Source organism: Grampus griseus (genome assembly GCF_964374135.1).
Source record: "Grampus griseus genome assembly, chromosome: 6".
Classification (NCBI taxonomy): Eukaryota; Metazoa; Chordata; class Mammalia; order Artiodactyla; family Delphinidae; genus Grampus; species Grampus griseus.
This window is the reverse complement of record NC_139000.1, coordinates 44,763,056-44,787,066: the sequence shown is the minus strand read 5'-3', so window position 1 is coordinate 44,787,066 and position 24,011 is coordinate 44,763,056. Positions and strand designations below refer to the sequence as shown.

General features: G+C 38.2%; 1 protein-coding gene across 2 annotated transcripts in view; it reads right to left on the bottom strand.

Moving 5' to 3' along the window:
• TRPM6 (transient receptor potential cation channel subfamily M member 6) overlaps window positions 1–24,011 on the bottom strand; it is a gene marked incomplete at its 5' end in the record, with an annotated part of 138,349 nt that overhangs the window by 69,426 nt on the left and 44,912 nt on the right. For both annotated transcript variants that reach the window (XM_082657242.1, XM_082657241.1), the window contains 10 exons: window positions 263–543; window positions 2,338–2,472; window positions 4,738–4,878; window positions 6,943–6,996; window positions 8,073–8,207; window positions 11,199–11,299; window positions 11,419–11,491; window positions 13,540–13,663; window positions 14,745–14,913; window positions 19,466–19,637. In XM_082657242.1, the coding sequence (XP_082513368.1) occupies window positions 263–543; window positions 2,338–2,472; window positions 4,738–4,878; window positions 6,943–6,996; window positions 8,073–8,207; window positions 11,199–11,299; window positions 11,419–11,491; window positions 13,540–13,663; window positions 14,745–14,913; window positions 19,466–19,637 (1,385 nt within the window). The remainder of the gene's footprint in view (window positions 1–262; window positions 544–2,337; window positions 2,473–4,737; window positions 4,879–6,942; window positions 6,997–8,072; window positions 8,208–11,198; window positions 11,300–11,418; window positions 11,492–13,539; window positions 13,664–14,744; window positions 14,914–19,465; window positions 19,638–24,011) is intronic.

Sequence of the window (24,011 nt, the reverse complement as noted above, 5' to 3'; positions counted from 1 at the left end):
CAATTAGTAAAGAGCTGGAATAGGTCTAGAACCCAAGTCTCCTGACTTGAAGGCCACCTTTCTTCCTTTTAGTCCTTAAAATACCTCAAGACCCTTATTTATGGGAAAGTCCATGAACCACACTCATCTTACAAGTTCACTTCATACAAGTTCACATCTTACAAGTCCACTCATCTTACAAGTTCTAAGCTGAGGGAGATAAACGTGTCTAACCATTCTAAGAACTGTCGATGTTAATATCAGGTAAAGGGAGAACTCCTACTTTGAGTAATTTTTCAGCTCTTCTGAGGCATCATCAACCATGTTGCTCTCCTTGGCTTCCCGGGCCATTGCTCGGTACAGTATACAAGCAATTACTGCCTTGACTGTGGCCTCCTCTCCGTGCTGCCAGAAGAACATGGCCATCTTCTGCCTTTTCATTAGCACAGCCCAAACCAGCAGGTCATTATAAGGATAAATAAAGCCAGTAGAGTCAGGGTCATCTGATATATTTTGTTCTTCTTTTGACTTCTTCCTTGATTTATGAAGGGCTACAGACTTTTCCTGTTAGAATACAAAATAGCAATGGGTGTCCAAATACTCAAATGCGTGATGTTCTACCTGACAAAACACATCGGGTATCTTAAAACTATTTTTAAATCACCGAAAAGAGATGGAAATAATAATAGAACTTTATAAATCAGAAACCAAAATTTTGGCCTTTTTTAATCCATTTCTTGTTGCTTCTAATAATTCCAGGGTCCCTAGGCTGAGATACCTTAAGTTCACTTAACACAACTTAAAACACTATACCTTTGGAATAGAGCCACTAATTATACAACAATTTTCAATTTCTCAAGGAAATGGGCTGAAATAACATATGAGATAAACGATAATTATTAAAAAAAAGAACTCTAACCTTACCTTACAAATAGATTCATTATCTTCCTCTTAGAAAAATGGCAACTAGTGTTGCCAACATTCATACAAATAGATTGATTTTAATTTTGCTTTCCTTTATTCTGACTATATTCCCCTAGTGATGGTAATAGTAATAATGAAATACTATTCTCTACCTGGTAAAACCATCTTTTATAGATCATCTCAAAAACCATTCTCTAACCCCCATAGTCTTCTGTATCACTTTGTACGTATCTCTCTCTCGATGCTCATCATACTGCACTGTGGTTATTACTTTGGGAGGGAGGGTGGGACCATTTCTCAGTCATAATTATATCTTCTCCAACACACCTGCATCTCAAATTCAACCAAGTGCCCAAACTAATGCCTGGCAAATAACAAGATTCAATAATCATTCTTTTTTTTTTTTTAACATCTTTATTGGAGTATAATTGCTTTACAATGGTGTGTTAGTTTCTGCTTTATAACAAAGTGAACCAGCTATACATATACATACATCCCCATATCTCCTCCGTCTTGTGTCTCCCTCCCACCCTCCCTATCCCACCCCTCTAGGTGGTCACAAAGCATCGAGCTGATCTCCTTGTGCTATGCGGCTGCTTCCCACTAGCTATCTATTTTACATTTGGTAGTATATATGAGTCCATGCCACTCTCTCACTTTGTCTCAGCTTATTCTTTTTAATTAAAGGAGATCACAGCAAAAACAGTAACAAGCTTCCTCTATTTCTATAAATGAAGGGAATTTATGTTCATGTTTTATGGCCAACGGTAATTTTATGAAATATCTTTTCATTCTAAGAGCTATAAAAAGCAAACCTCTTTCAGCCAACATAGGAACCATTTATATGGAAACTCTTAACAAAAGCATTCACCCCCAGAGGAAAGTGGGATTGAGGTAGTAAAGGGAGGGGGGCATAATACTGCTCACACACACTCATATGCACACACACAGTCATAAATACATTACCATTGTCATACTGTGACATTAGGTCTAAATTATATTTCAGAAAGCTTCAAAAGGGAAAAAAGAAGATGCAAGAGGGCAGTGTCAGAGAACAGAAAGGAGGAGGAAACAGTCACCTCCAATTAGCCTTGGGGAAAGGAGGAGGAGGGTGCAATGTTGGGCTAGTAATTCTAGTTTTTAGTACCATCCCATGGACTGCCTTCCTGAGTCAACATCTGGACATGGTAGAGGTAGGAACAAGGAAGGCAGCCTGAGGTGCCAGCCCCGGCAAATCATTTAGTTGCTTGTCCTGGGCGTTTGCTCATCATTGTTAGAGAACACCTGTATTATGCTTTTGACTTGCACCATCTGTTTATAGTGCTTGTAAATGATCCCTCTATTTGTATTCCCCATTCTCAAACTTTAAATGAAGAAAAGATCTCAGTCTTTAAGGACAATTTTCTTTTCAAATCTAAAATAAGTAACTGGTACCTTGACTTTGTAAGGTTGGGCAGTTCTAATGAACTGGTAGTGCAGTGTGCTTTCTGCAGATTCCTTTCTATTTCCTGAGCGGCATCTTCGGTGAAGAGGGGGCTGAGGAAGGCTTTGAGCAAAAGTGGTCACTTGCTGGAATATGTTATTTTATTTTTAAAATAAAACAAAAAGGGAAAAAGATGATTATAGTGGTAACAATTAACATTTTATTTCTAGACAACAATAAAAACACATATAATATTGTGTCCTATCAAATATCCAATGGTTCTGTCTCTCATCCAAGATTAGTAGTTAATTACTCCTCCAACAAGAGCCTCTCATGATCCCCTTCTTACTAAGCACACTCTTATTTCCTAACATCTTAGAGAACATGTTCTTTTGCTCCCTATCATATATCTGCATTCCTTTTCTATGTGGAAATTCCATTAGAATCAATCGATGTTCTATACCTGAAACAAGTTCAGAATAGGCAATAAAGATTCACAGTTCTGATAAGAAAAAGTTCCCATTCACAAACAGCTCCAAGGTTAAGCTTCAGTTAGAAAGTTACAGAACTTCTCCAGGTGTTATATCACTACTGGAATTCCAGTGGCTAGGCCCAATAACAACATAATTAATTGCTTGTCAGCAGGAAGCTTTCATCAATGAAAAACAAAAACAAACGAGAGCATTCTTAAAGGGACTGACATAAAATTCCCAACACAAACCGTATCAGGAACTTTGAACTTTATTTTACTTATTTATTAATATTTATTTATTTATTTTATTTGTACTTTATTTTATTTATTTATTTTTAGTTTGTGTTTTACAGATATAAATTAGATGTAGAAGTAACGGGGTCCAACTTTTTAAAGAAACTACTCAAATTATTATCATTATTATTACTGTGATATAGAATTAATAGTATCACTAGTAATAATCATAATGACTATTAGTATTAAGTTACTCTATACCCTCTATGTACCAGGAATATGGGTTTTCCTGGCTATTCTAGGTATTATTTTATTTAATCCTTTTGATAAATTTATGAAAGGGGTATTATATTATCATTCCCATTTTAAAGATAAGGAAACTGACACACAGAGAGATTAAGTTTCTCACTCAAGATTACATAGCTTCTAATGAACAAAACTAAGATTCAGTCCCAGATCTCTCCGACTCCAAACCATGTATTCGTTAACTGCTACGATCTAATTTACTAGGAAACACAATAAACTCTGTACTCCTTCACTAGAAAATAATTAGAGAAATGGGCAATTTCCTTCCCATTTCCAGAAAGGGCATTAGAGGAACCTGCCTAGCATGCTCCCCACTGGGCTGCACCAAGGTCACAGTCAGTCCCATACCTGCCACTGGTAACCTCAGAGCAAGGCATATTTTGTTTACTTGAAGGCACTGATACCTCAAGTGTATCCCTATGCCTGTGAAATGCCAATAAAGAACATATTCTCTTTGAGAGTTGGGTTTCTTTCTGTTTTGTTTTCTCATCCCTTAAAGCCAAGCTGGGTTTTCACTTCACATGATTCTTTAAAAATAAAGGTCAAAAGTAGCTTGATATTCTAGACTCTTCATGTGATCTTATCCCAAAGTATCTTTCCAGTGTCATCCCTCACAACCTTTTGGCACTTGTCCGGTGACAAAGGTCTCCTTGTCACTGCAAAACCATACCCTGGTGTTCACAGCACTGTGCCCTTAACTGTTCCCGCTCTTCTCTCAGCCAAAAATGCCCCAAACTACCTTTTCTAACACTTTCATTATCCCCTAATAAGAACTAGGCTCTTCAGTTTACTGATCTGTACTGGCAATTTTAAGAAACAAGCAATGTTTTCTCTGCTAATCGACTAACCAGCAACTCTAATTTTACATTCCTAGACTTTCAAAAATATGATAGAAAATAAAATACGTATAATATGTATTTTCACATGGTACATTCTGCATGCATCTTCCAATATAACCCCTAGAGACTTGTTCCAAGTTTGTCATCTCCAGGCTATGTACTATTATGAGTGATAGATATAATCCTATCAAGCTTTCCACTTCTGTATTTTCAAAAGATAAAGAAAGATAAGGAAAGAACCGGTCATCTCTCCCTCTAATACTTCTCACCACATACTTCTGTGTCAATACGGCACATATTATATCCTGTTTTGTATGTGGCTAGTTATTCATAAATTTGTTTCCTTTAAAAGTTTCTAAACTCCTGATCTTTATGTCCATCCCAGGCCAGCATGCCAGCACTTAGCACAGTAATTTACATGCAGCAGACATTCAGTAAGTATCGATAAACAGTATGTCCATTTTGGAAGCTCTTCCCATCTAAACTTCCCGAGCCATTTTTCTAAAAGTATAACTCCTAGGAATCCTTAATTTTACTAGGATACTTTTCAATTATGCTACCTTATGTTTTCTGTAGAGGTTGCTGTAGAGGGCTCTGAAATTTTTTCTGGTATAGCTGCTGCGATATGCTCTACCAATAAGGTATTCTATCACCAGTCCAATGTCAATCAGCGTTATTCTGTAGCCTGAGAGAACGGCATGCTGAAACAAAAACATGTAACACGTAACTGTCAGTTCTCTTTTTCTATCCCTTTTGCCACGTCACTAGAACATAACCAAATAAACTGCAAAGAGGGAGACTCACACTCTTCAGCCTTAGAACAATGCTTAAGACTCACAAATGAAGGAAGAGCCCTTGAGTTACCACTAATAACTAAAACAAGAACAAAAACAACTGATCACTTAATACGGCAGCTACTGATACAACCTGGTTGTTCAAATGGGAAAAAATACTTAGCCTTAAGATGTTTTTAGTTTCATAGACATGGAATGTCTGCTTTTAAGAGCTCATTTCCTCTCTTTTTCTCTCTCATGCATATACACACTTTAGAATAAAATACATTTAAAGAGAGTACAAAAGATTGTTTTTAGCTGGAAATGACAGAACCACTACAACAAAAGTATAATCACTGGAGGATATGCTGGAGGGTCCAAAAGTAACACTAAGTTAAATCTTAAGCTTCTCTATTGAAATGGCTGTAACACTTTGCACTGTGTTGACCAAATCATACACAAAACAAGAATAGGAAAGGAAGTAGAACAAATAGAAATAAGGAACATGAAGCGGCAGAGCAAAATGAGATTTCAAAACACGAGGCTGTGCCAAGACCAGCGTCATGGCTTCTAGGGGCCTGAGTAGCAGGTTTCCAAGCACATGGGCCTTGGGCCAAATGAAAACTGCTCTGACCCCTTAAAGGCCACCACAGTGCCTCTTCATAAGTGTTGCTTCTGAACTGTCATTCATAGCACACTTTTAAAGGCACAGAGTGCTGAACAAGATCTTTGAAATGAACAGATTGTGAACAATGTTCCCAAAGCTTTGAACAACAAATACGGTTACAAATATAAATAAATGCAAATAATTTCTCTCTTTCACATTCATAATTCACTTTTTCCAAGGAACACAAACCATGCTCTCATTTTGCTGCTAGTTAAACACATATTTAACTATTTCTCTCCCTTTTCTTCAGTTTACCATGACAGAATCAGAGTTTAAGGAGATAATCTAAGGAACATCATTTTGACCCAACATAAATCAATGCAAAGTAAATTTACATCGCCATGGACACTTTTGCTTACTGCTAATCTGCCAACTAAATGTCTTCCTCCACCTTTTACTCCCACCAAGTCAACATAGTCAGAAAGCCCACACTCTCTCCATCAAGATATTAGACTTCAGAATTAAGGCAAAAAAAAAGTCTGTTAAAGCTGGAAAGTTCTGGTAATTAATGGGGGATCAGAGATGATTTTTTTTTTTTTTTTGCTTTTTTTTTTTTTTTTTTTTTTCCCCAGTACGCGGGCCTCTCAGTGTTGTGGCCTCTCCCGTTGCAGAGTACAGGCTCCGGACGCGCAAGCTCAGTGGCCATGGTTCACAGGCCCAGTCGCTCCACGGCATGTGGGATCTTCCCGGGGCACGAACCCGTGTCCCCTGCATCGGCAGGCGGACTCTCTACCACTGCGCCACCAGGGAAGCCCCAGAGATGATTTTAAGTCTGACTTAACTCAAAGTTCAATGAGAATACCATGAGCAAAATATTAGCAAAGGTATAGACCAGTGGGATCCATCCTGGTTCCCTAGAACAATGCTTAGACTCACCAAGGAAGTGAGAGCCCCAGAGTTATCACTAACAGACAAAACAAGAACAAAAACAAGGGAATCACATACCAGTCCTTCAATAAAGATAACAGAATCAGGAAGTTTCTCTATTTTCAGCAGGTATTATTATCATCATTGGCAATATTATTGTATCATGTTAAGCTGAAATTCTGCTTGGAAGTTTCTATGTCTCCAATTCATGTTTTATAAGAGAAAATAATTATTAGCTAACGCCACTTACTTGGTGGGTCAAATCTTTTAAAACACAAATTACAAGAAAAAATATGAGTGTGGTTTGGTTATGAAATTGTTCAGAGTCACAGGTAAAGAAGGTAGGTAATTCGCTAGCAAATCCAAGTCTACATTTTACAAAGCAAAATCTGGTAACACTTCACCACAAAGCTAAGACAATACCAGAAGAAATTTGTACACCTTCATAATTAGGTTACCTGTTTTACATCTTGGACAAGATGATGCAAGAGCATATTGGTTGGTCCTTGTTTCTGTAATAAAGAACAAAAGGAAGAATTTTAATTACCTTTTAATTACCATGTGCTAGGGAGAAATAAAAAACCTTTATTTCAGAATTCATAAATTATCCAGAATACTGAAAACTTTCTTCAACATCTTTAGTAATGAAGCTTAAGCCAAATTAATTCTAAGGAAGGTATTTCCCAAGAGAAGATGTGATTAGATTAAAATATTTTTCAATGCAAGATGTATGTATCCAGGAAGTAAGGCCTTAATTAACTTTGTGTGGCAAGAGGCAGAAATAAATGTTAACTAATCTGTAACTATCCTTTATTATATATAAATCACACAATTACAACTTTCATCACACAATTATATTCTACCAACAAATATTTATTGAACACTTACTACGTTCATTCAAGCTACTGAGGGATTCAATGAAGAATAAAATTACTTTCTTCATAGAATTTTTACAATCTAATAGAAGAGAGTGGGACTTACACTAAAAATAACCAACAATATGAAGATAGGTATGTTCAAAAGAGTGGCAAATAATCTGTATTATAGGGGCACTATAATATGTGAATTGGAATAATCAAGAAGATAGGACTTGAACAGGGCTTTAAAGAAAGGGTAAGATTCAAAGGCAAGGAAGGACATCTCAAGAAGGGTGCTTGGCTTAAGCAACTGGTGTCTTTACAAGGAGTAAGCCAGTCTCATTTCAATAAAAGGTTTACATAGGAAAATTGCAGGAACAAAATTTTAAGTGTCCTTAGGTTGAAATGCTTCTAATTACTCAATAAAAGCAATTTGTTCTTATTCACATCTTTGGCTTTAATTATGGTCTTACTATCCTATTTTCTTAAATTAGTTTATGCTTCTATTCTGTATAATTAATTAAAATGGGAAACACAGAAATGACTATAGGATACAATGGATTTGGTAAGAAAGTTTCTTCTTTGCTTGAAAAGTCTGTCTCTCTATAAGCTATCTTTGTACATGAACATTGAAGGGAACTTGAACATTCAAGATATAGTTTAAGCTAAGTGTTAAGCTAATTAATAAATAAATCTTAAGGAGGTGACTAATGAAATGTTCCAGTACTCACTGTATTATAGAGCTCTTCCAGTCGGGAGATGGTAAGAAAGCGATGGAGGTTCATGCCATATTCTATTAAGAGCTTCACGAAATCCACTCGATCCATCACCAAAGCATCTAACATTGCTTGTTCTAGCGAGCCAGGCTTCAGAGGGCAGAAATAAATAAGAGACATAGAGAAATCAAGAAAGGAGAAATAACTAAAGAATTACATGTATTTGAACTCAAAACTATACAGACAAAATAATCATAAAATACATTCTTACTAAGAAATGTTCAGGACCTAAGTGAAGAAATAACAAAAGGTAAACTGAAGGCATAAAAGACCTCTTGAATAAATGTGTTCTTGGATGAGAAAATTGACTGTGGTAAAGATCTCAGTGCTTCCCAAATTAATGTTTGAATTTAATGCAATTCTAATAAAAATCCAAGGTTTTTTTCCCTTCCTTCTTTTCCTTCTGCTTCTTTTCCTTTTTCTTTTTTGTTTTTTTGGTAACTTGGCATGTTCCCATTTAAACTATATTCGACTTCTGGGTATAATGGCAAATTAAACACACTCATCTACTTTTACTCCTACCTAAAACCCCACTAAAATTATAGTAAAGGGGTTTTTTGTCTTTTTGTGTTTTATTTTAAAGAAATGAATCCACAAGAACAAGGAGGTCAAGAGTGAAACGTTTTAGAAGTTGAAAAGCAGATGGTCAAATGGTAATTGACTTAGCAGTTCCCAGAAAGCCAAAAAATGGAAGTCCCTAGAAATTGGAAAAAAAGTCAAGAACCAAACAAAATCTATGCCACAGAATTCTGGCAGCATAAGTTGCTAACACTGGGACCTTCCCACTCATCTTCCCCTATTGATTTCCGTAACAATAGGAACAAGGCTTTACCTTGTAAGCAGGAGATTGGAGGATTTCTTTCTGATATTGTGATGAATACAAGAGAAAATATATGAATATGCTAACACTTCAGGTTCCCCAACAAATGGGGGCAGCCAGATCACCCTACTGTGGAACCCAAATCTACAGCCTCAGAATTTCTAATGAGCTTTCTTTCCTCCACATTTAAACAAAGAGTCCAGGACAAACAGACCAAAAAACGTCAACCAGGAGGAATCAGACAATACAGGAAGAAGAAAACTTCAAAAGAACTATCATTAGTAGCTTCAGAAAAACAAAAGAAGATATTATATTCAGGATGCTAAGACCTAGGGTCTGTCATACAGAGTGAAGTAAGTCAGAAAGAGAAAAACAAATACCTTATGCTAACGCATATATATGGAATTTAAAAACAAACGATGGTACTGATGAACCTAGTTGCAGAGCAGGAATAAAGAGGTAGACATAGAAAATGGACTTGAGGACACGGTGTGGGAGGGCGAAGCTGGGGCAAAGTGAGAGTAGCATCGACATATATACACTACCGAATGTAAAATAGTTGGCTGGTGGGAAGCAGCAGCGTAGCACAGGGAGATAGGCTCGGAGCTCTGCAATAACCTAGAGGGGTGGGAGGGAGGCTCAAGAGGGAGGGGATATGGGGGCATGTATATGCCTATGGCTGGTTCGCTTTGTTGTGCAACAGAAACTAACACAGTATTGAGAAGCAATTATACTCCAATAAAGATCTATTAAAAACAAAAAAAGCACATGTACACCTTCCCTATGACCCAGCAATTCACTTGTAGAGAAATAAAAACATATGTCCACAAAAAGAAAATAAATAAAAATTAAAAAAATAAAAAGACAACAAATTTGCTCTCAGGAATTAATAATATGCTACCAGAAACAAAAAGCTACATACAAGGTGTGAAAAATTAAACTTGAGGAAATCTACCAAAGAAAAGATACAGAAGATAAGAGGGAAAGATAAGATTAGAGGAGCAGTCCACAGGTCTAACATTTAAATGATAGAATTCCTGAGTGAGAGCAGAGAAAGCAGGGGAGGAAACTCCCCAGCAAGGAAATACATGATTGCCAAGCTGAAAGCAAGTGCCCAGTGTAATGGATATAAAGACTCATAACGACACACATCATTGTGAAATCTCAGAACACTGGAACAAGAGAAGATTTTTTTAAACTCCCAGAGAAGAAAGAAATGGTCATAAACAAAGGATCAGAAAAGAGAACGATTTTTTACTTCTCAACAGTACTGCTGGGTGCTGGAAGCTAAGCATTCAAAATTCTCTAGGAAAATTAGTTCCACCTTGAATTAAAATATATCCAAACATATAAAGCCTCAAAATTTTTATCTCCCATACTCCCTTCCTCAGGAAGTTACTGCAAGATACACATCATCAAATAAAGGAGTAAACCAAGAAAGAGGAAAACAGGGGATACAGAAAACAGGCGTTCTAACAAAGGAGGAAATCTCTAAGATGATGAAGGATGACAGCTCAGCACCAGGAATAGCAGGCAACCAGTCCAGATTGCAGCAGGGAGGGCACAGACAGAAATGTTAAGAGCTCTCTAAAATTAATCAGAAAACAGCAATATGACTTATTATTTAGAAATATGGAGATTTATAAACGTCAGAACAGTCCAAAAATGTCAAAAGTGCTTGGCTCTAGTGATAAGCAGGGCAGGGAACTACTGTCTTTTTGGTAGCTTTTTAGTACCATTTGATGTTTTAAACAATGTGCACAAATTAGTTCAACCCCAAACTAATAGACCTATGGTCTGGTCACAACTGTAATTGTTTTAAAATGAAATGTTAACAGTGATTAGCATTAGCACTATGAGTAATATTTCTTCTTCCTGCTTTTCTCTGTTTTCACTCATTCCTATTGTGAGCATGCATTACACTGTAATGCAAAAAAATAAGATAAACTTTAAGTTTTGAATAACAATATAAAAATCTGCCCATTGAAAAAGTAAATTAAAAATCCTTCCATCTGTCTTTCCCCTGACTTCCTTTGTCAGCTTCAATTAGGCTGCAGAGCAAGAGGAAAAAATGTTTTCAGGGAGGCAAAGTAGATGAGAGAAATGTCTTAGCGATGGTGTGTACCCAGCATCAGAGATGCTACCCTACTCCCACACCCGTCCCCAAAGCAACCTATCTCTCCTCCAATTCTCTCTTTTGTCCCTCCCTAACAAACCAACACAAGACACAGGTCTTCCAAATAACTTCATCTTCATTATACCTTCCAATGTTGTCCATAAATTAGGATATGTTTCTTGGCAATGTCCATCCTGTCCCAAGCCATTGCCAGATTTAATTGTTCTGATGCTGATAAATTTGTGCCTAGGGTAAAAGAAAGGAATCACATATTCTGTTTATAATATCAACATAAAAAGCACACAGTGCCACAGAATGTGAAAAGAGGGAACGAGGAACAATTGTAACCTTATTTAGACACTCACCCTTTAGCAGAGCTGTTAGGATTGCTAAATCAAGGTCCTGTGACTCTTCAGAATCAGCATCAAAAATGGTAATCTGTAACAGTTGAAAAACAGAAAGCCATACATTTTGGGGACTAGCAAAGAAATGCTTTCAAAAGTACCCACAAGATTTGCTCTTGAGCTAATGAATTAAGTGAAACATTCATCATTAACGTCAAAAATCACAGAGTTAAAAAAAATTCTTTTTTTTTTTTACTAATAAGAGAGAAAACTTTTAAGTAGGGTAATGGCGAATTGTACACATTCAGGGGATTAAAAAAAAACTGAAAAATTCCAAGTATCTTAGAGGAAACATGCATGAAAGAACATTACTGCATTAATTTACTATTCACATGCTATAATAGAAAGAAACTCAGTGTCGATTCCTCATGTAAAGAAAACCATTCCTCATTTTGAAAGAATACGAAATGAGATCCTTCTGTTCACCTAGCTTTAGAAACTAAGACGTTTGCTTTTTAACGAGAAATGAATCCTCAAGGATTTGTCATAAAACAAGTGAGGCAATTACAACGCACCCAGTGAGCAAGTACAATGGACAGTGAAGAAAGCCTTCACAATGTCAAAGCCTCCGCTGCATCCTGGCACGTGACTGATTTTTTTTTTTAAGACAAATAAGGACATTATTTATGATTATAAAAGGTCTTCTCCTGTTAATGAATGTATCTCAATCTTTGCAGATGAAAATATATAGTAAAGGGACCTGTTCAACAAAAAAGAGCCAAGATTGCCGAGTTCTAGCCCCAGATATGCCACTAAGTCAGTCAGTCTTGGGTAAATATCTTAAAACCACTGCATCTCAGGTTCCTCACCCACAAGATGAGACGAACCCACTAAATAATCTCTAAGGTCTCATAAAGATAGAATTCTTCTACAATTCATGCTAATAGCCCCTCTACCTAACAGCAACCCCCATGTGCATGAATAAAATCAACCCTCAACTGTGCAGGAGTTGAGAACCTTTCTGTAACATGCAAACCCTTAGCTGCCTTCTCTAGTTCCCTCTTGACTATTACACCGCTCCTTGGTTACTCTCCTTGATGACAGGAGGAGACAAATATAAGGGTGATCCCTTTAGTATATCCTTTTCTTAACCTACTGACTATTGTGGGGAATATAAAATGTAATAGACCATGCACAAGATTTCAACTCTGAGCTCCAGTTTTAGTTCTACTATTTCATAACTGCATGACTCTGGGCAAATCACTTAAATTCTCTAGGCTTCAGCTTCGTTATCTCTGAAACTGAAATAAACAATCACTGCCATATTGAACTCACTCATGGGGCTATTTCACATGAAAAAATATACTGGAAAGCACACCGTTAATTGCAGACATGGTTGTTATTTTCGTTGTTACTAGGTCAACCAAAATCCCAAAGGTTTTTTCACATCTGTTTAGCCATGCTTAGTCTAGACTGAACTTGTTCAATTGGTTTTTTGAGGGAAGGTGCTTTAATATTACCAAAATCTTGTATGATTTGGTCCAGCCTTCAAATTCTGGAAAGATCACTATGTTATGACATATCTGCATATTTAATGTAACTGTCAGCAACATACTATCCAAATCACTGATAAAAATTTTGATCGAAGTACCCTAAAACACTAAAATCTTTTCCTTAATCTATATTACGTTCATAGCCCAAAGTTCGTGGCCTCTATTTTTCACCTGAGAGTTTATTCACATATTTCCATTGTCCAGTGCATCCCCAATGATCTCCTATAGGACATACTGAGGATACTGTGATAGAGTCATCTAAGCCAGCAGACTTGAGTTTATTTAAGACATGGAGCTGTTCCTTTACCCTCTGAAAATATTTACGTGTAATTTTCACTAAATTCAATCACTTTTCTGTAATACTGTTATATTATCTAAGTGCTTTTTCCCAGGTACGGTCAGGAATATGAAACATGGTTGGAGGGCGGGAGGAAACAAGAAGTCACGTTTACTCAACTTAAAGGTCAAGTTCTGTAGAGCTATATATAATCAAGTAAGAAATGAAAAATAAAATTGTGAATATAAATATCACAATTGTTGAACATTAGCGTTTTTTAAGTCAGTTGAGTCATCAACTCATCATACTCACAGAATCCCTGTGCACCATACACTCCATCAGAATTTGAAAAAGGTGCTTGGACTGTTTAAGACTAAAGTTGAAAGTGTTCTGAATCATGCAGATGATCTCCTCCTTCACCTGAGGACGCAGGGTCCTGGGAGAGAGAAATGGTCGTGACTTGACACAGTGCAGAGAAGGGGACAAGCCAGAAACATCAGCACAAGTACAACATCCCTGCGTCTGTCCCATGTGATGGAGAAGGTTTCTATGGACAGTACTGCCAAGAGATAAATGAATGGGAAGGAAAGCGAAGCAGCAGCACCAGGAGAAGGCTGAATTGAAAGAGAGAATGGTCTGATCTGCCATGCTCCTGGGAAGAATGCACTTGGGGCAGGGTTCTCGAGCTGACAGATTTCCAAGGGGTTGTGAATCTCCAGAAATTACGGGCATAATATACTTAAAGAATCTGACACTGTAAAACGAAAGAGAGAGGTGTAATAGAAGAGGAAGCGGGTACGGGGTGGAAGCAGGGCTGAAAGGGGAGAGAAACTTGAGAAGAGTTGTCAGAGAGAAATTATAAGCAGTGAATGAATATTTATTAAGTAAATGAGTGGGGTCCACATTTCAGTTTGTACGCACTGTATTTACTCACCTGGCAGAAATATCACGCTTTTGAAACTGGAAGAATCACAATGTGTATAGGGATGGACAGAGAAACCACTAAATAATCTCTAAGGTCTCATAAAGATAGAATTTCAACTTGTTTGAAACTTGTTTGAAACTCCTTGTTTAAAAAGGAAAAAGAGTTAAAACTTCAACTAAGTACAATATATGCGACAAAAATGTCAGGATGTTGATTTCCCCAATTTCTGCTATTTTTACTAACAGCAATTGAATTTAAAGGTGATCTGGGGCCACAGTGGTCTCCTCCCTCACTCCCCCTGGAAATCCTTTTTCCCTAAGCTCAGACAGGGCTCAAGGTCCTTGTTAGAGGCCGGCCATTCTTCAGCTAAGCTAATAGCAACTTGCATCACTAGAGGGCATTTTGGTGTTGCTTAATAAATACAAAAACCACTGAAAAATGAATTCCAGTCTCAACCTCTGTCCTCTAAGATATCCAGAGAATTCCAGTCTCTGTCCTCTAAGGATATCCGGCCTACATGAAAGCAGAAATTAAAGAACTAAAATGGAAGAATAAAGAGCATACTTTCAGAAATGAAGACTCAACAACTCACCCTTCATCTGCAAAGTGTTTGTGGGTGAAGGCCAGGAGGTCGGCAGCCCTGCCTGTGCCTTCACACACCACCACTGGATCTTTGTCTTTCACAGTCTCCCACACTGAGAGGATGACATTGGGACCACCTTCCACCACCAGCCCCACCACAGGCACTCCTTGTCTTGAGCCTATTTCAGATGACAAACAATATCAAATTGTTACAAAGGAACCCCATCAGCAATTCTGATTACCAGACACAAGTCTTTCAATTACCACATACATTTGTTACTTGCACTAGCCATTCTCTCTTCTTTGACTCAGGCTTGCTTAGTTCAAGGCCAAGCCAGAAGCTTGGACTTTAAATAAAAGTAACATAAATATGGTGAGAGCATCTTCTCCCAGTTAAAAAGTTACCTAAAGGCTTTTGGTCATTAAAAAATAATAATAAGTAGTAGTCTTCAAGAAACTAACTTTTTATCTTGGAAATTTTCAAACACATCTAAAAGAAAACAGAATGATATAATGGTTCCCAATCACTCATGAGTATCCATCACTCATCTCCAAAAATGATCAAACTTTTGCCAGTTCAATCAACTTTGAATACTGGTTATTTCTAAGAACAAGATGGGATGGGTAAACCTCAAAGGCTTTTATATTTCAATTTATTCCATTTTTCACTATTTGGCTTTCTTATAAGACTACATATTACTTTATTAAAGTGAGGAAGACAATAAAAAAGGAAAGACCATGGAGTCATTGCACTCTTTTTAAAAAGATACTAAGTGAACAAAAGTTACAGAATGATATGCCCAGTATGATCCTATTTAAAATCCTATTTAAAATGTTAAAACCATATATATGGGTATATATTTTATATATACATATGCACATATCTATAACATGTTACATAAATAGCCAGAAAACTCTGGAAGGATATATATCAAATTATTAATAGTAAAGAAGAGAGGGGAAGATTTGGGGAAATGTTGACTGTTTATTCTATAGATTTATTACTTGACTTAATTTTTACACGACATGTGTATTGATATATTTAAATCAATTTTTTTTTTTTCCAAGAGAAGGAAAATTGGCAGGAAACACCATGCTCACACCTGAGCGACATTGGACTTTACTCTGGGCCCCATGTTCTACAGCGCCCTCCTCTGGCCATGTCCTTCCCCTCACAGTGAGGAGTCTATAGGGTCAAGGTCCAAGGAAAGCCTGTGCTCCCTCTCCTACTTACTAGATTGCCCAGGACCCCAAAATTCTTGCTTCCAGGGGCTGCTTGAACCTCTGCCCCAGGAATATACTTGTCAAAGTCAGAGGCAGCTTTGGGGAGTAGGAGAGAAGTGGATAGAGCTTGGACATATAGGCTAGGGTGTCCAGTTGACGTGTGTGAAGCCTGGACATCGTGAGATTGAGCCAAAGGTGGGAAGACAAGCAGAGAGTGACCTGTAGGCCAGGGGCCAAGGTGCTAGTTCTGTTTCATCTCCACGTTCTGGCTTAGTACTCCCAAAAATCCAGGACTCTGACCTCAAACCTGGCTTCCTGCTACATGTACAAAAGTAAAAGGATTGAACATTATTCTCTTGTTATTTTTGCTGGTTAGCTTGATTTAAAGCTTTTAAATATTTAAACAAATAGTATGTGGGTTTCCATGTGTAACCTTTGTCCTGACTCCACAAATGTTAAGGGTGGGCCTCTTAGCAGGCACCCAAATATCTCATTCAGTCTATTTAATGGCTTTGACATTATACTTCTTTCCTTTTCCACATATCTCCACTTCCTTATTATTTTCTCCCTATCACTAAAAATCAGATGTAAGATACACCAATTGATAGTCATAGGGTTCTTTTAACAACATAGTCCTGTAAAAGCTAAATGAAATGGTGACAATGGTTTATTAAGGCATAAAAGTAATAGAAGAAAATTTAGATGAAAATGCCATTAATTATAGAATTATTGAAACGGATGGAAAAAACAATTTTTAAAGAGAATCTCATATCCTATATAATGACATACTATGCAGTCATTAAATATGTGCTCAGATATGCTTACTGATATGGAAATACATCCATGTTTAGTGGAAGAGGAGGGAAGGCTACAAAAGATATTATATGATCCCAGTGTTCATTTTTAAATGTTGCTCTGTGTGTACATAGAAAATTTCTGAAAGCATACAGGTGAAAAAGTTAACAATGGTTATTTTTTATAGTAAGATTACAGAAAGCTATCTCTTCCTTCTCTTCTATGTTTTCTTTCTTTATCTGAATATGAGAGTATGTAACACTTTTATCATCAGAAAAAGAAATCAGTAAGGGTATTCTGCAGGAGAGGGGAAAATAATTCACTTTCTGTTAGATACATCTTTTTAAAGCAATAACTAATCCTCACAAAAATAAATATAAATATATTTATGATTGTTTTCTACAAAAAGGATCTTACTGATGCTACTAATTAAATTTGTTTAAAAAAAATCGTGAAGTTCTTTGCTGACAAATCTCATGAGAGAGCTGCCTCTACTCCTGGCTCCCAGTTTAAGCAGGAATACAACATTACAGCTCCAATGAAAGGCTCTTAGAATAGGCGTCCCAGGAAAGTGCTCTCTTCTCCACCAAGACTTGCATTACGAAGACATACAGAGCTGATCCTATTCTTTCCATCCTCAGAGGCTTACAGAACAGGAACTGACATTGGCCACATTTCAAAGGGATTTCTACAGCAACTTTATGAAGTCATTCTTATTTTTGGTAAGTGCTTTCTGCAAACATCAAGGATTTGCCAGGGACTCCAAGAAGCCCGGTTGAAAAGAAATGAAAGAAATCAAGAAAATATTTAATTATTGTCATTCCATCCAAGTAAATCCATTTATAACCACATCAAAGACAAACACAAATATGGCAGAAAGCCTCCCTAGTGAGCACAGGAGGTATGAAGATCAGCTTTGATACCTAAGAATTCTGGGCTTGTTGGGGTCTGTTTTCATTTGTCTTTCCTTTCTCTCTTTTATTCTTCCTTTCTTCTTTCCTTCCTTCCTCCCTTCCTTCTTTCTTTCTTTCTTGTGTGTGTGCATGCATGCGTGTGTGTATGTGTGTGCGTGTGTGTAAGTGGTTTATTGTTTTTGCTGTTTTCCTGTCAGTTCTCCAGAGAATAATAAATATTACCAATCCACTGAAATTGACTCCACATTCTCTCCCCATGGACAGCAAAACCCTCCCAATAAATCCTAAATTTTAAGGACTTTGAAAGTAGAAATGTAGAATGGCATATGGCGCTATGCAAGCTCGGGGCTCTTTTCATTCATCAGGGCTGTTTTCACAAATGGAGAATCAGCAGGAAATAAGAAAGACTAAGAAAGACTTTGCTCTCCTGGGATACACATCATAGCGCTGCACAGAATCCCTGAGCACAGGTGGTGAGCCCAGGTCATCAAAGGCAACAGGACATTTCAGGTAACTGGCATTTCAGAGTCCTGCAGGGCCCTCGCTTCAGGGATTCTCCTTCAGGGCAATCTCTGACCTGCCCTCCTTCTCCGCTCCTCTGTGGGTGTCCCTCCCCACTAGCCAAGAGGACCACATACCTGCTCCTCTCTCCGCCTTCCTGACCTAAATAAGCCTCCAAACTTCATTCACACTAAGCTCTAAATGACTGGCAACAATTCCCAGAGTCCCTCTCTCTACCCCCACCCCAACCAGCAGACAACCCCCTGTACCAAAGGAGAATAAAAGGAAAGAAAGAAACACATTTGTTGAGGACATGTTATGTACCCAATACTATTCTGAGCACACCTAACATATTTTATCTCCTCTAATTCTCACAACAAAAGGTACAGGTAGACAGTTTCTTCTGTCTTGTATTAAGAGAACAATTTGACAGATGTTAATTTCATTGCCCAAGGTCACAGGCAGTAAATAGGGCTTTGAGCCATCTGACCTCACTACATCTGCTGCTTCAGGGAATCTGGGCCAAAAACTCAAAGGATGTTCAGCATTTTCCAGCCCAAAGTCAAAGGTTTGAAGAAGACCGAGCCTCCTGAGAATCTTCCTATTCCCTGGCATCTCCGCTTAAAGGGCAGGAGTAGTCTGCGGAAGATTTAACTCACCAAAAGAGGCAGGGGCCACCTTCCGCTGCCCTGGAGGCAGAGTCTCCATTTCTCCAGGCAGCATCCAGCCCTCTTCCTTCCTTTAAGGATTCCCACCTCTCCACCCAAGGACACTCACTGATTTTGCCCCCCACTCCTCCTCCTTAGGCACTACCAAAGCACCACTGCCAGCATGTCACAGCAAACCTTCAAAGGTCCCTATTTCTAAAAGTCCTGATTTCAACCCCTTCCCTGACTGAAGCCGCCACACCCTGCTAGAAATGTCATCTTCCCTGACTATCAAGGCTCACAGCCCGCTCTTCTCAGGCTAGTCTCTTCTCGGCTTTTCAGCCATCCACATTCCCAAATCAATTCTTTCTCTACTTTTTCCCTCTATCCATTCAAGCCTAAGGACTCCCAGAGACTCTGCTCAAGTCTCCACTCTGACACCTCCCCTCTGCTGTCCCACAAGATCCCTTCCTCTCTTCTGTCACCCACAATTTCATATCCTGCTTTCTTCTCACTGAGGGTTCACAGGTGTTAACTTAAGGCGTGGGCCGGCTTGGACCTCTCTTCCCTGTACAGATGGCAATGGAGCACTTTGCTCCACAGCAAGGCCCCCAGCCAGGACCTGCTGGCTGAGCCCCTGTGGTACTCACGGCTGTGTATTTTCTGCAGAGAGAGGTACTTTTCCAGGTTCCTCCTGAGCTTCATCTCATTGCCATACTTGCCCACAGTGCCATCATCGGACAGGATGAAGTGGGAGTGCATGCAGTTGAGTGTGGTGAGTTTGCTGAGGGGGTTGCCCAGAGTCTGGTACAGGCACACCACCTGCGAGACAGCGAGGACAAGAGACGGTCAGAGCTTGAGATCCTTCCCAGGCCGACTGCTCCAAAGGCCTGTCTATGTACTACAGAGTTCCTGTCCAGGTCAAAAAGTAGTACTTGCTACCAAGAGCAGTGATTCTCAAGCTATCTGCGGTGAAGAATCAATTTCAGTTTTCTTATTTCTTATTTTTTTATGGACAGATAGGTAGTCCCCTAACGCATGACTAGTATGCGGCTTGTACGACACGAGACTCACAAGTTCAACAACACTCGCACACACAGCAAGATAAGCACGCTTACCGTATGCTTGGATGTCACAGCACCGTCACATGGCTAAAAACGGTTCCATATATTTATTTTCAATTTCTGTACTTACCTTGTCTCAGGTCATTAAAAAACAGTTCAAGGATCTGCACTGGTTCACAGACTGCATCACTATCCAGAAACTATGCCTTTTAATAGATCTATTCCAGAATAATATTTGGACACTGATTATTTTTTCTCGTATTCCAAATGAAGTGAAAAGTAAATGGAGATGCATTCATTCAATATAAAATATCCAGATCTTTATTAATATTTGCTGATTCTTCTATAAGCTACTTCAATTCTCATTTGTTTTTAGAGAGGAGAGAACAGTACAGTCATTGGTACCTGTGGGGGATTCGTTCCAGGACCACTCGCGGATACCACAATCCACAATGCTCTAGTCCCTTACATAAAATGGCACAGTATAGTCGGCCCTCAGTATCCGCTGGATCCGCGGTCGGCTGAATCCTTAGGACCCACTGTCAGTTGACTCCTCAGATGCGGAATCCACAAATAGGGAAGGCCAACTGTGTTTGGAGTCAAAGGGCCCAAGTTTAAGGCTAGGCTCTTCTACCTTCTAACTTTAACTCTGGGTAACACCTGCTTCCTTTCTCAGGCTTATTTTCCTCATGTATAAGTGATGATAATAATTCCTATAGCAGAGGGTTGCTGTAAGGCTTTAAAGAAATAATGGGGGCTTCCCTGGTGGTGCAGTGGTTAAGAATCTGCCTGCCAATGCAGGGGACACGGGTTTAAGTTCTGGTCTGGGAAGATGCCACATGCCGTGGAGCAACTAAGCCCGTGCGCCACAACTACTGAGCCTGCGCTCTAGAGCCCGTGAGCCACAACTACTGAAGCCTGCACACCTAGAGCCCGTGCTCTGCACGGGTGGCTCTAAAGCCACTGCAATGAGAAGCCCATGCACGGCAACAAAGAGTAGCCCCACTCGCCACAACTAGAGAAAGTCCGCGTGCAGCAACGAAGGCCCAACACAGCCAAAAAAAAAAAAAAAGAAAAGAAAGAAATTAAAAAAAAGAAGAAGAAATAATGGATGTAAAAAGCACTACAAACGTTACAAACATTAGTATTTAAAAGTTACCTTTATAATCCCTAAGCATGACACTGAGGCCAGAAACCAAAAAGAAAATGATTGATATATTTAACACATATTTTTTACACATGGAAAGATGTTCATAAATGATACAAATTAAAATCTGGGAAATGCAGCACACATGGCAAACAAAAATGTTAATAGAATGAATTATAATGCAAAAGGTCTTTCAAAATATAAAAACTATGCTTAAAATGCATAAAAACCACATGGAAAGATGTTGAACCTCACTAGTAATCAGAGAAACGTACATAAGAAAAATTAGGTGTTATTTTATACCTATCAGAATGGCAAAGTTTAAAAAAAGCCAGAATACCCGAAGCTGGAAATGGTACAGGTAAATGGGTACCCTCATACCCTGTTGGTAGGAATGTAAATTGTTACCACCTTTGTGGAAGACAATTAGTCACATTTTAAAAGTTACATACCAACTGGTCCAAACATTCTACTTTGAGAATAACTTCTAAGGAAATAAGTGTTTTCAGCTAGTTTCAAAAATATATGTGTCTTATCACAACATTAATATCATTTTTTGTAAAAGTTAAAAATAGAAAACATAAATGGACAATACAGAGGGATGGTTAAATAAATTATGGTACTTTAGTACAATAGAACTTTATCAGGCATGAAAAATAAAACTGCACCCTTGGCTCTCAGAATGTGGTCTCTTAATACTATTTCCCACTAGAAGCAACCAGCCATTTCTCTAGGAGCAAAAATTATATATAATGAGCCAAGAACATTTTTTTCATACTAAAACACAAGGAAGCAATGATAAATGACTAGAATTGTGTTAAAAGGACTCAGGAGACAACTTGAAAGGCTCCACTGGCCACAATGGGACAATATGAGCATGATAAAGAATAATAACTATATTAGAATAATGGATTAAAACATACCAAATATGTTTAACTTCATGAATCAGAAAAAAAAAAAACAACAACTCACTGTTCACCTTGGGGGATGGTAGATAACCAACTCAATGCTTTGAAAACTGGCAAATAAAGAAAGAGAATCAAATATTTATTCTACCCTTTCCCATACAACTGTACCACAAGGTAAACCAAGCAATTGAGGAGAAAATGTTTCTCTTTATAGAGTATTTAAGCTAATAAATGAAGAAAGAACACTATAATTAAATATTAGCAGTTTTGCAACCCTGTTGAAATAATAAATCTAGGCAATGACATCATAAAAAGAGAGAGGATGTTATGTCACAAGGGAAAGACACATCTCCTCCTAGGGCATAAACCTGTACAAAAAGAACCTGAATCTGATCATACCTTTGGATCAAACTACCAATTTACAAGAAAGACAAAAGACAGAGAAATAGGCTAAATGCTGCTACAAGAGCTTAAATCTGCAAAATCCAAACTGTGGGAAACTCTTTAGGAATGACCCAGTTTCTTCAACAAATACATTGAAACAAACAAACAGAAAACAAAAAAGGAGATGGTGGGAAAATCCAGAGATCAAAAGCGACTCAAGGAAAAAAACTAAATGAATGAAGAGACAAATCAACCCATCACAATGTAGGGGAATTTTTTGGATAATGAAATCAAACAACTGAAAAATTGAGACAATCAGAAGCTTGAACACAGACTGGATATTTGATGATATTCAGAAATTATTGTTAATTTTTTAGGTACGAATATGGTAATGTGGTTATATTTTTTAATTGTCCATATACTTTAGAAATAACTGCTAAAATATTTACCAATGAAATTATTTGATGTCTGGAATTTGCTTCAAAATAATGGAGGGAGGAGATGGAGAATGGATGAGGGACTAAACTAAACAAAATTGGCTATGGGTTCATAACTGTTGAAACCGGGAGAAGGGTACGAAGGAGATGATTATTCTAATCTCTCTACTCTTTAATGTGTTCGAAATTTTCCAAAATGAAAGTTAAAACAAACCATAAGCATGTCTATATTAACTGACATAGGGAATTAATTATGTTAAATAGTTAAGCTGAAAAACAGATTCACAACAACAGGTTTCTGTTGTTACTTTTTTAACACACAAACTTTTTTTTACTGTACATACGTACGCACACATAGAAAAAAATTCTGGAATGATACACACCAAAATATTAACAGTGGTTATCTTTCGTCTTCATACCTTTTGTAATACTTGAGATACCTACCAAAAATATACATTAGTCTTATAAACAAACTTAGACAAGTCCATCCCTTTAGAATCATTCTGGCTACTGTGTTGGGATCAGACCTTAATAAGAGACATGGATGAGAGTAGGGAAGGCTATTACAATCATCCAGGTGACAGAAAATAGTGGCTTAAACCTGCTCAGTAACAGTGGAGGTAATAAGAAGAGGTCAGATTCCAGATAGATATATATATATTTTTAAATAAATTTATTTTATTTATTTTTATTTTTGGCTGTGTTAGGCCTTCATTGCTGCGTGTGGGCTTTCTCTAGTTGCAGCGAGCAGGGCTACTCTTCGTTGCGGTGTGCGGGCTTCTCATTGTGGTGGCTTTTCTTGTTGCGGAGCACGGGCTCTAGGCGCACGGGCTTCAGTAATTGTAGCACACAGGCTCAGTAGTTGTGGCTCATGGGCTCTAGAGCGCAGGCTCAGTAGTTGTGGCGCACGGGCTTAGTTGCTCCACGGCATGTGTGATCCTCCCAGACTAGGGCTCGAACCCGTGTCCCCTGCATTGGCAGGCATATTCTTAACCACTGCGCCACCAGCGAAGCTCCCAGATATATTTTTAAAGTGAAGCTAAGATAATTTACTGGTGGATCGGGTTTGAGGCACGAGACGGAGATCATTCCAGGATAAGTTCAGGGTTTTGGCTTGAGAACTGCAGGACAAGATTGTCACTTTCTAAGATAGGGTAAGGGAGGCAGCAGGAAGTCAGGAGTTTATTTGGGGTGTATTACATTCAAGATGCCTACTAGATATCCGGATATAGTGCTAAGCTGGCAACTGGATACAT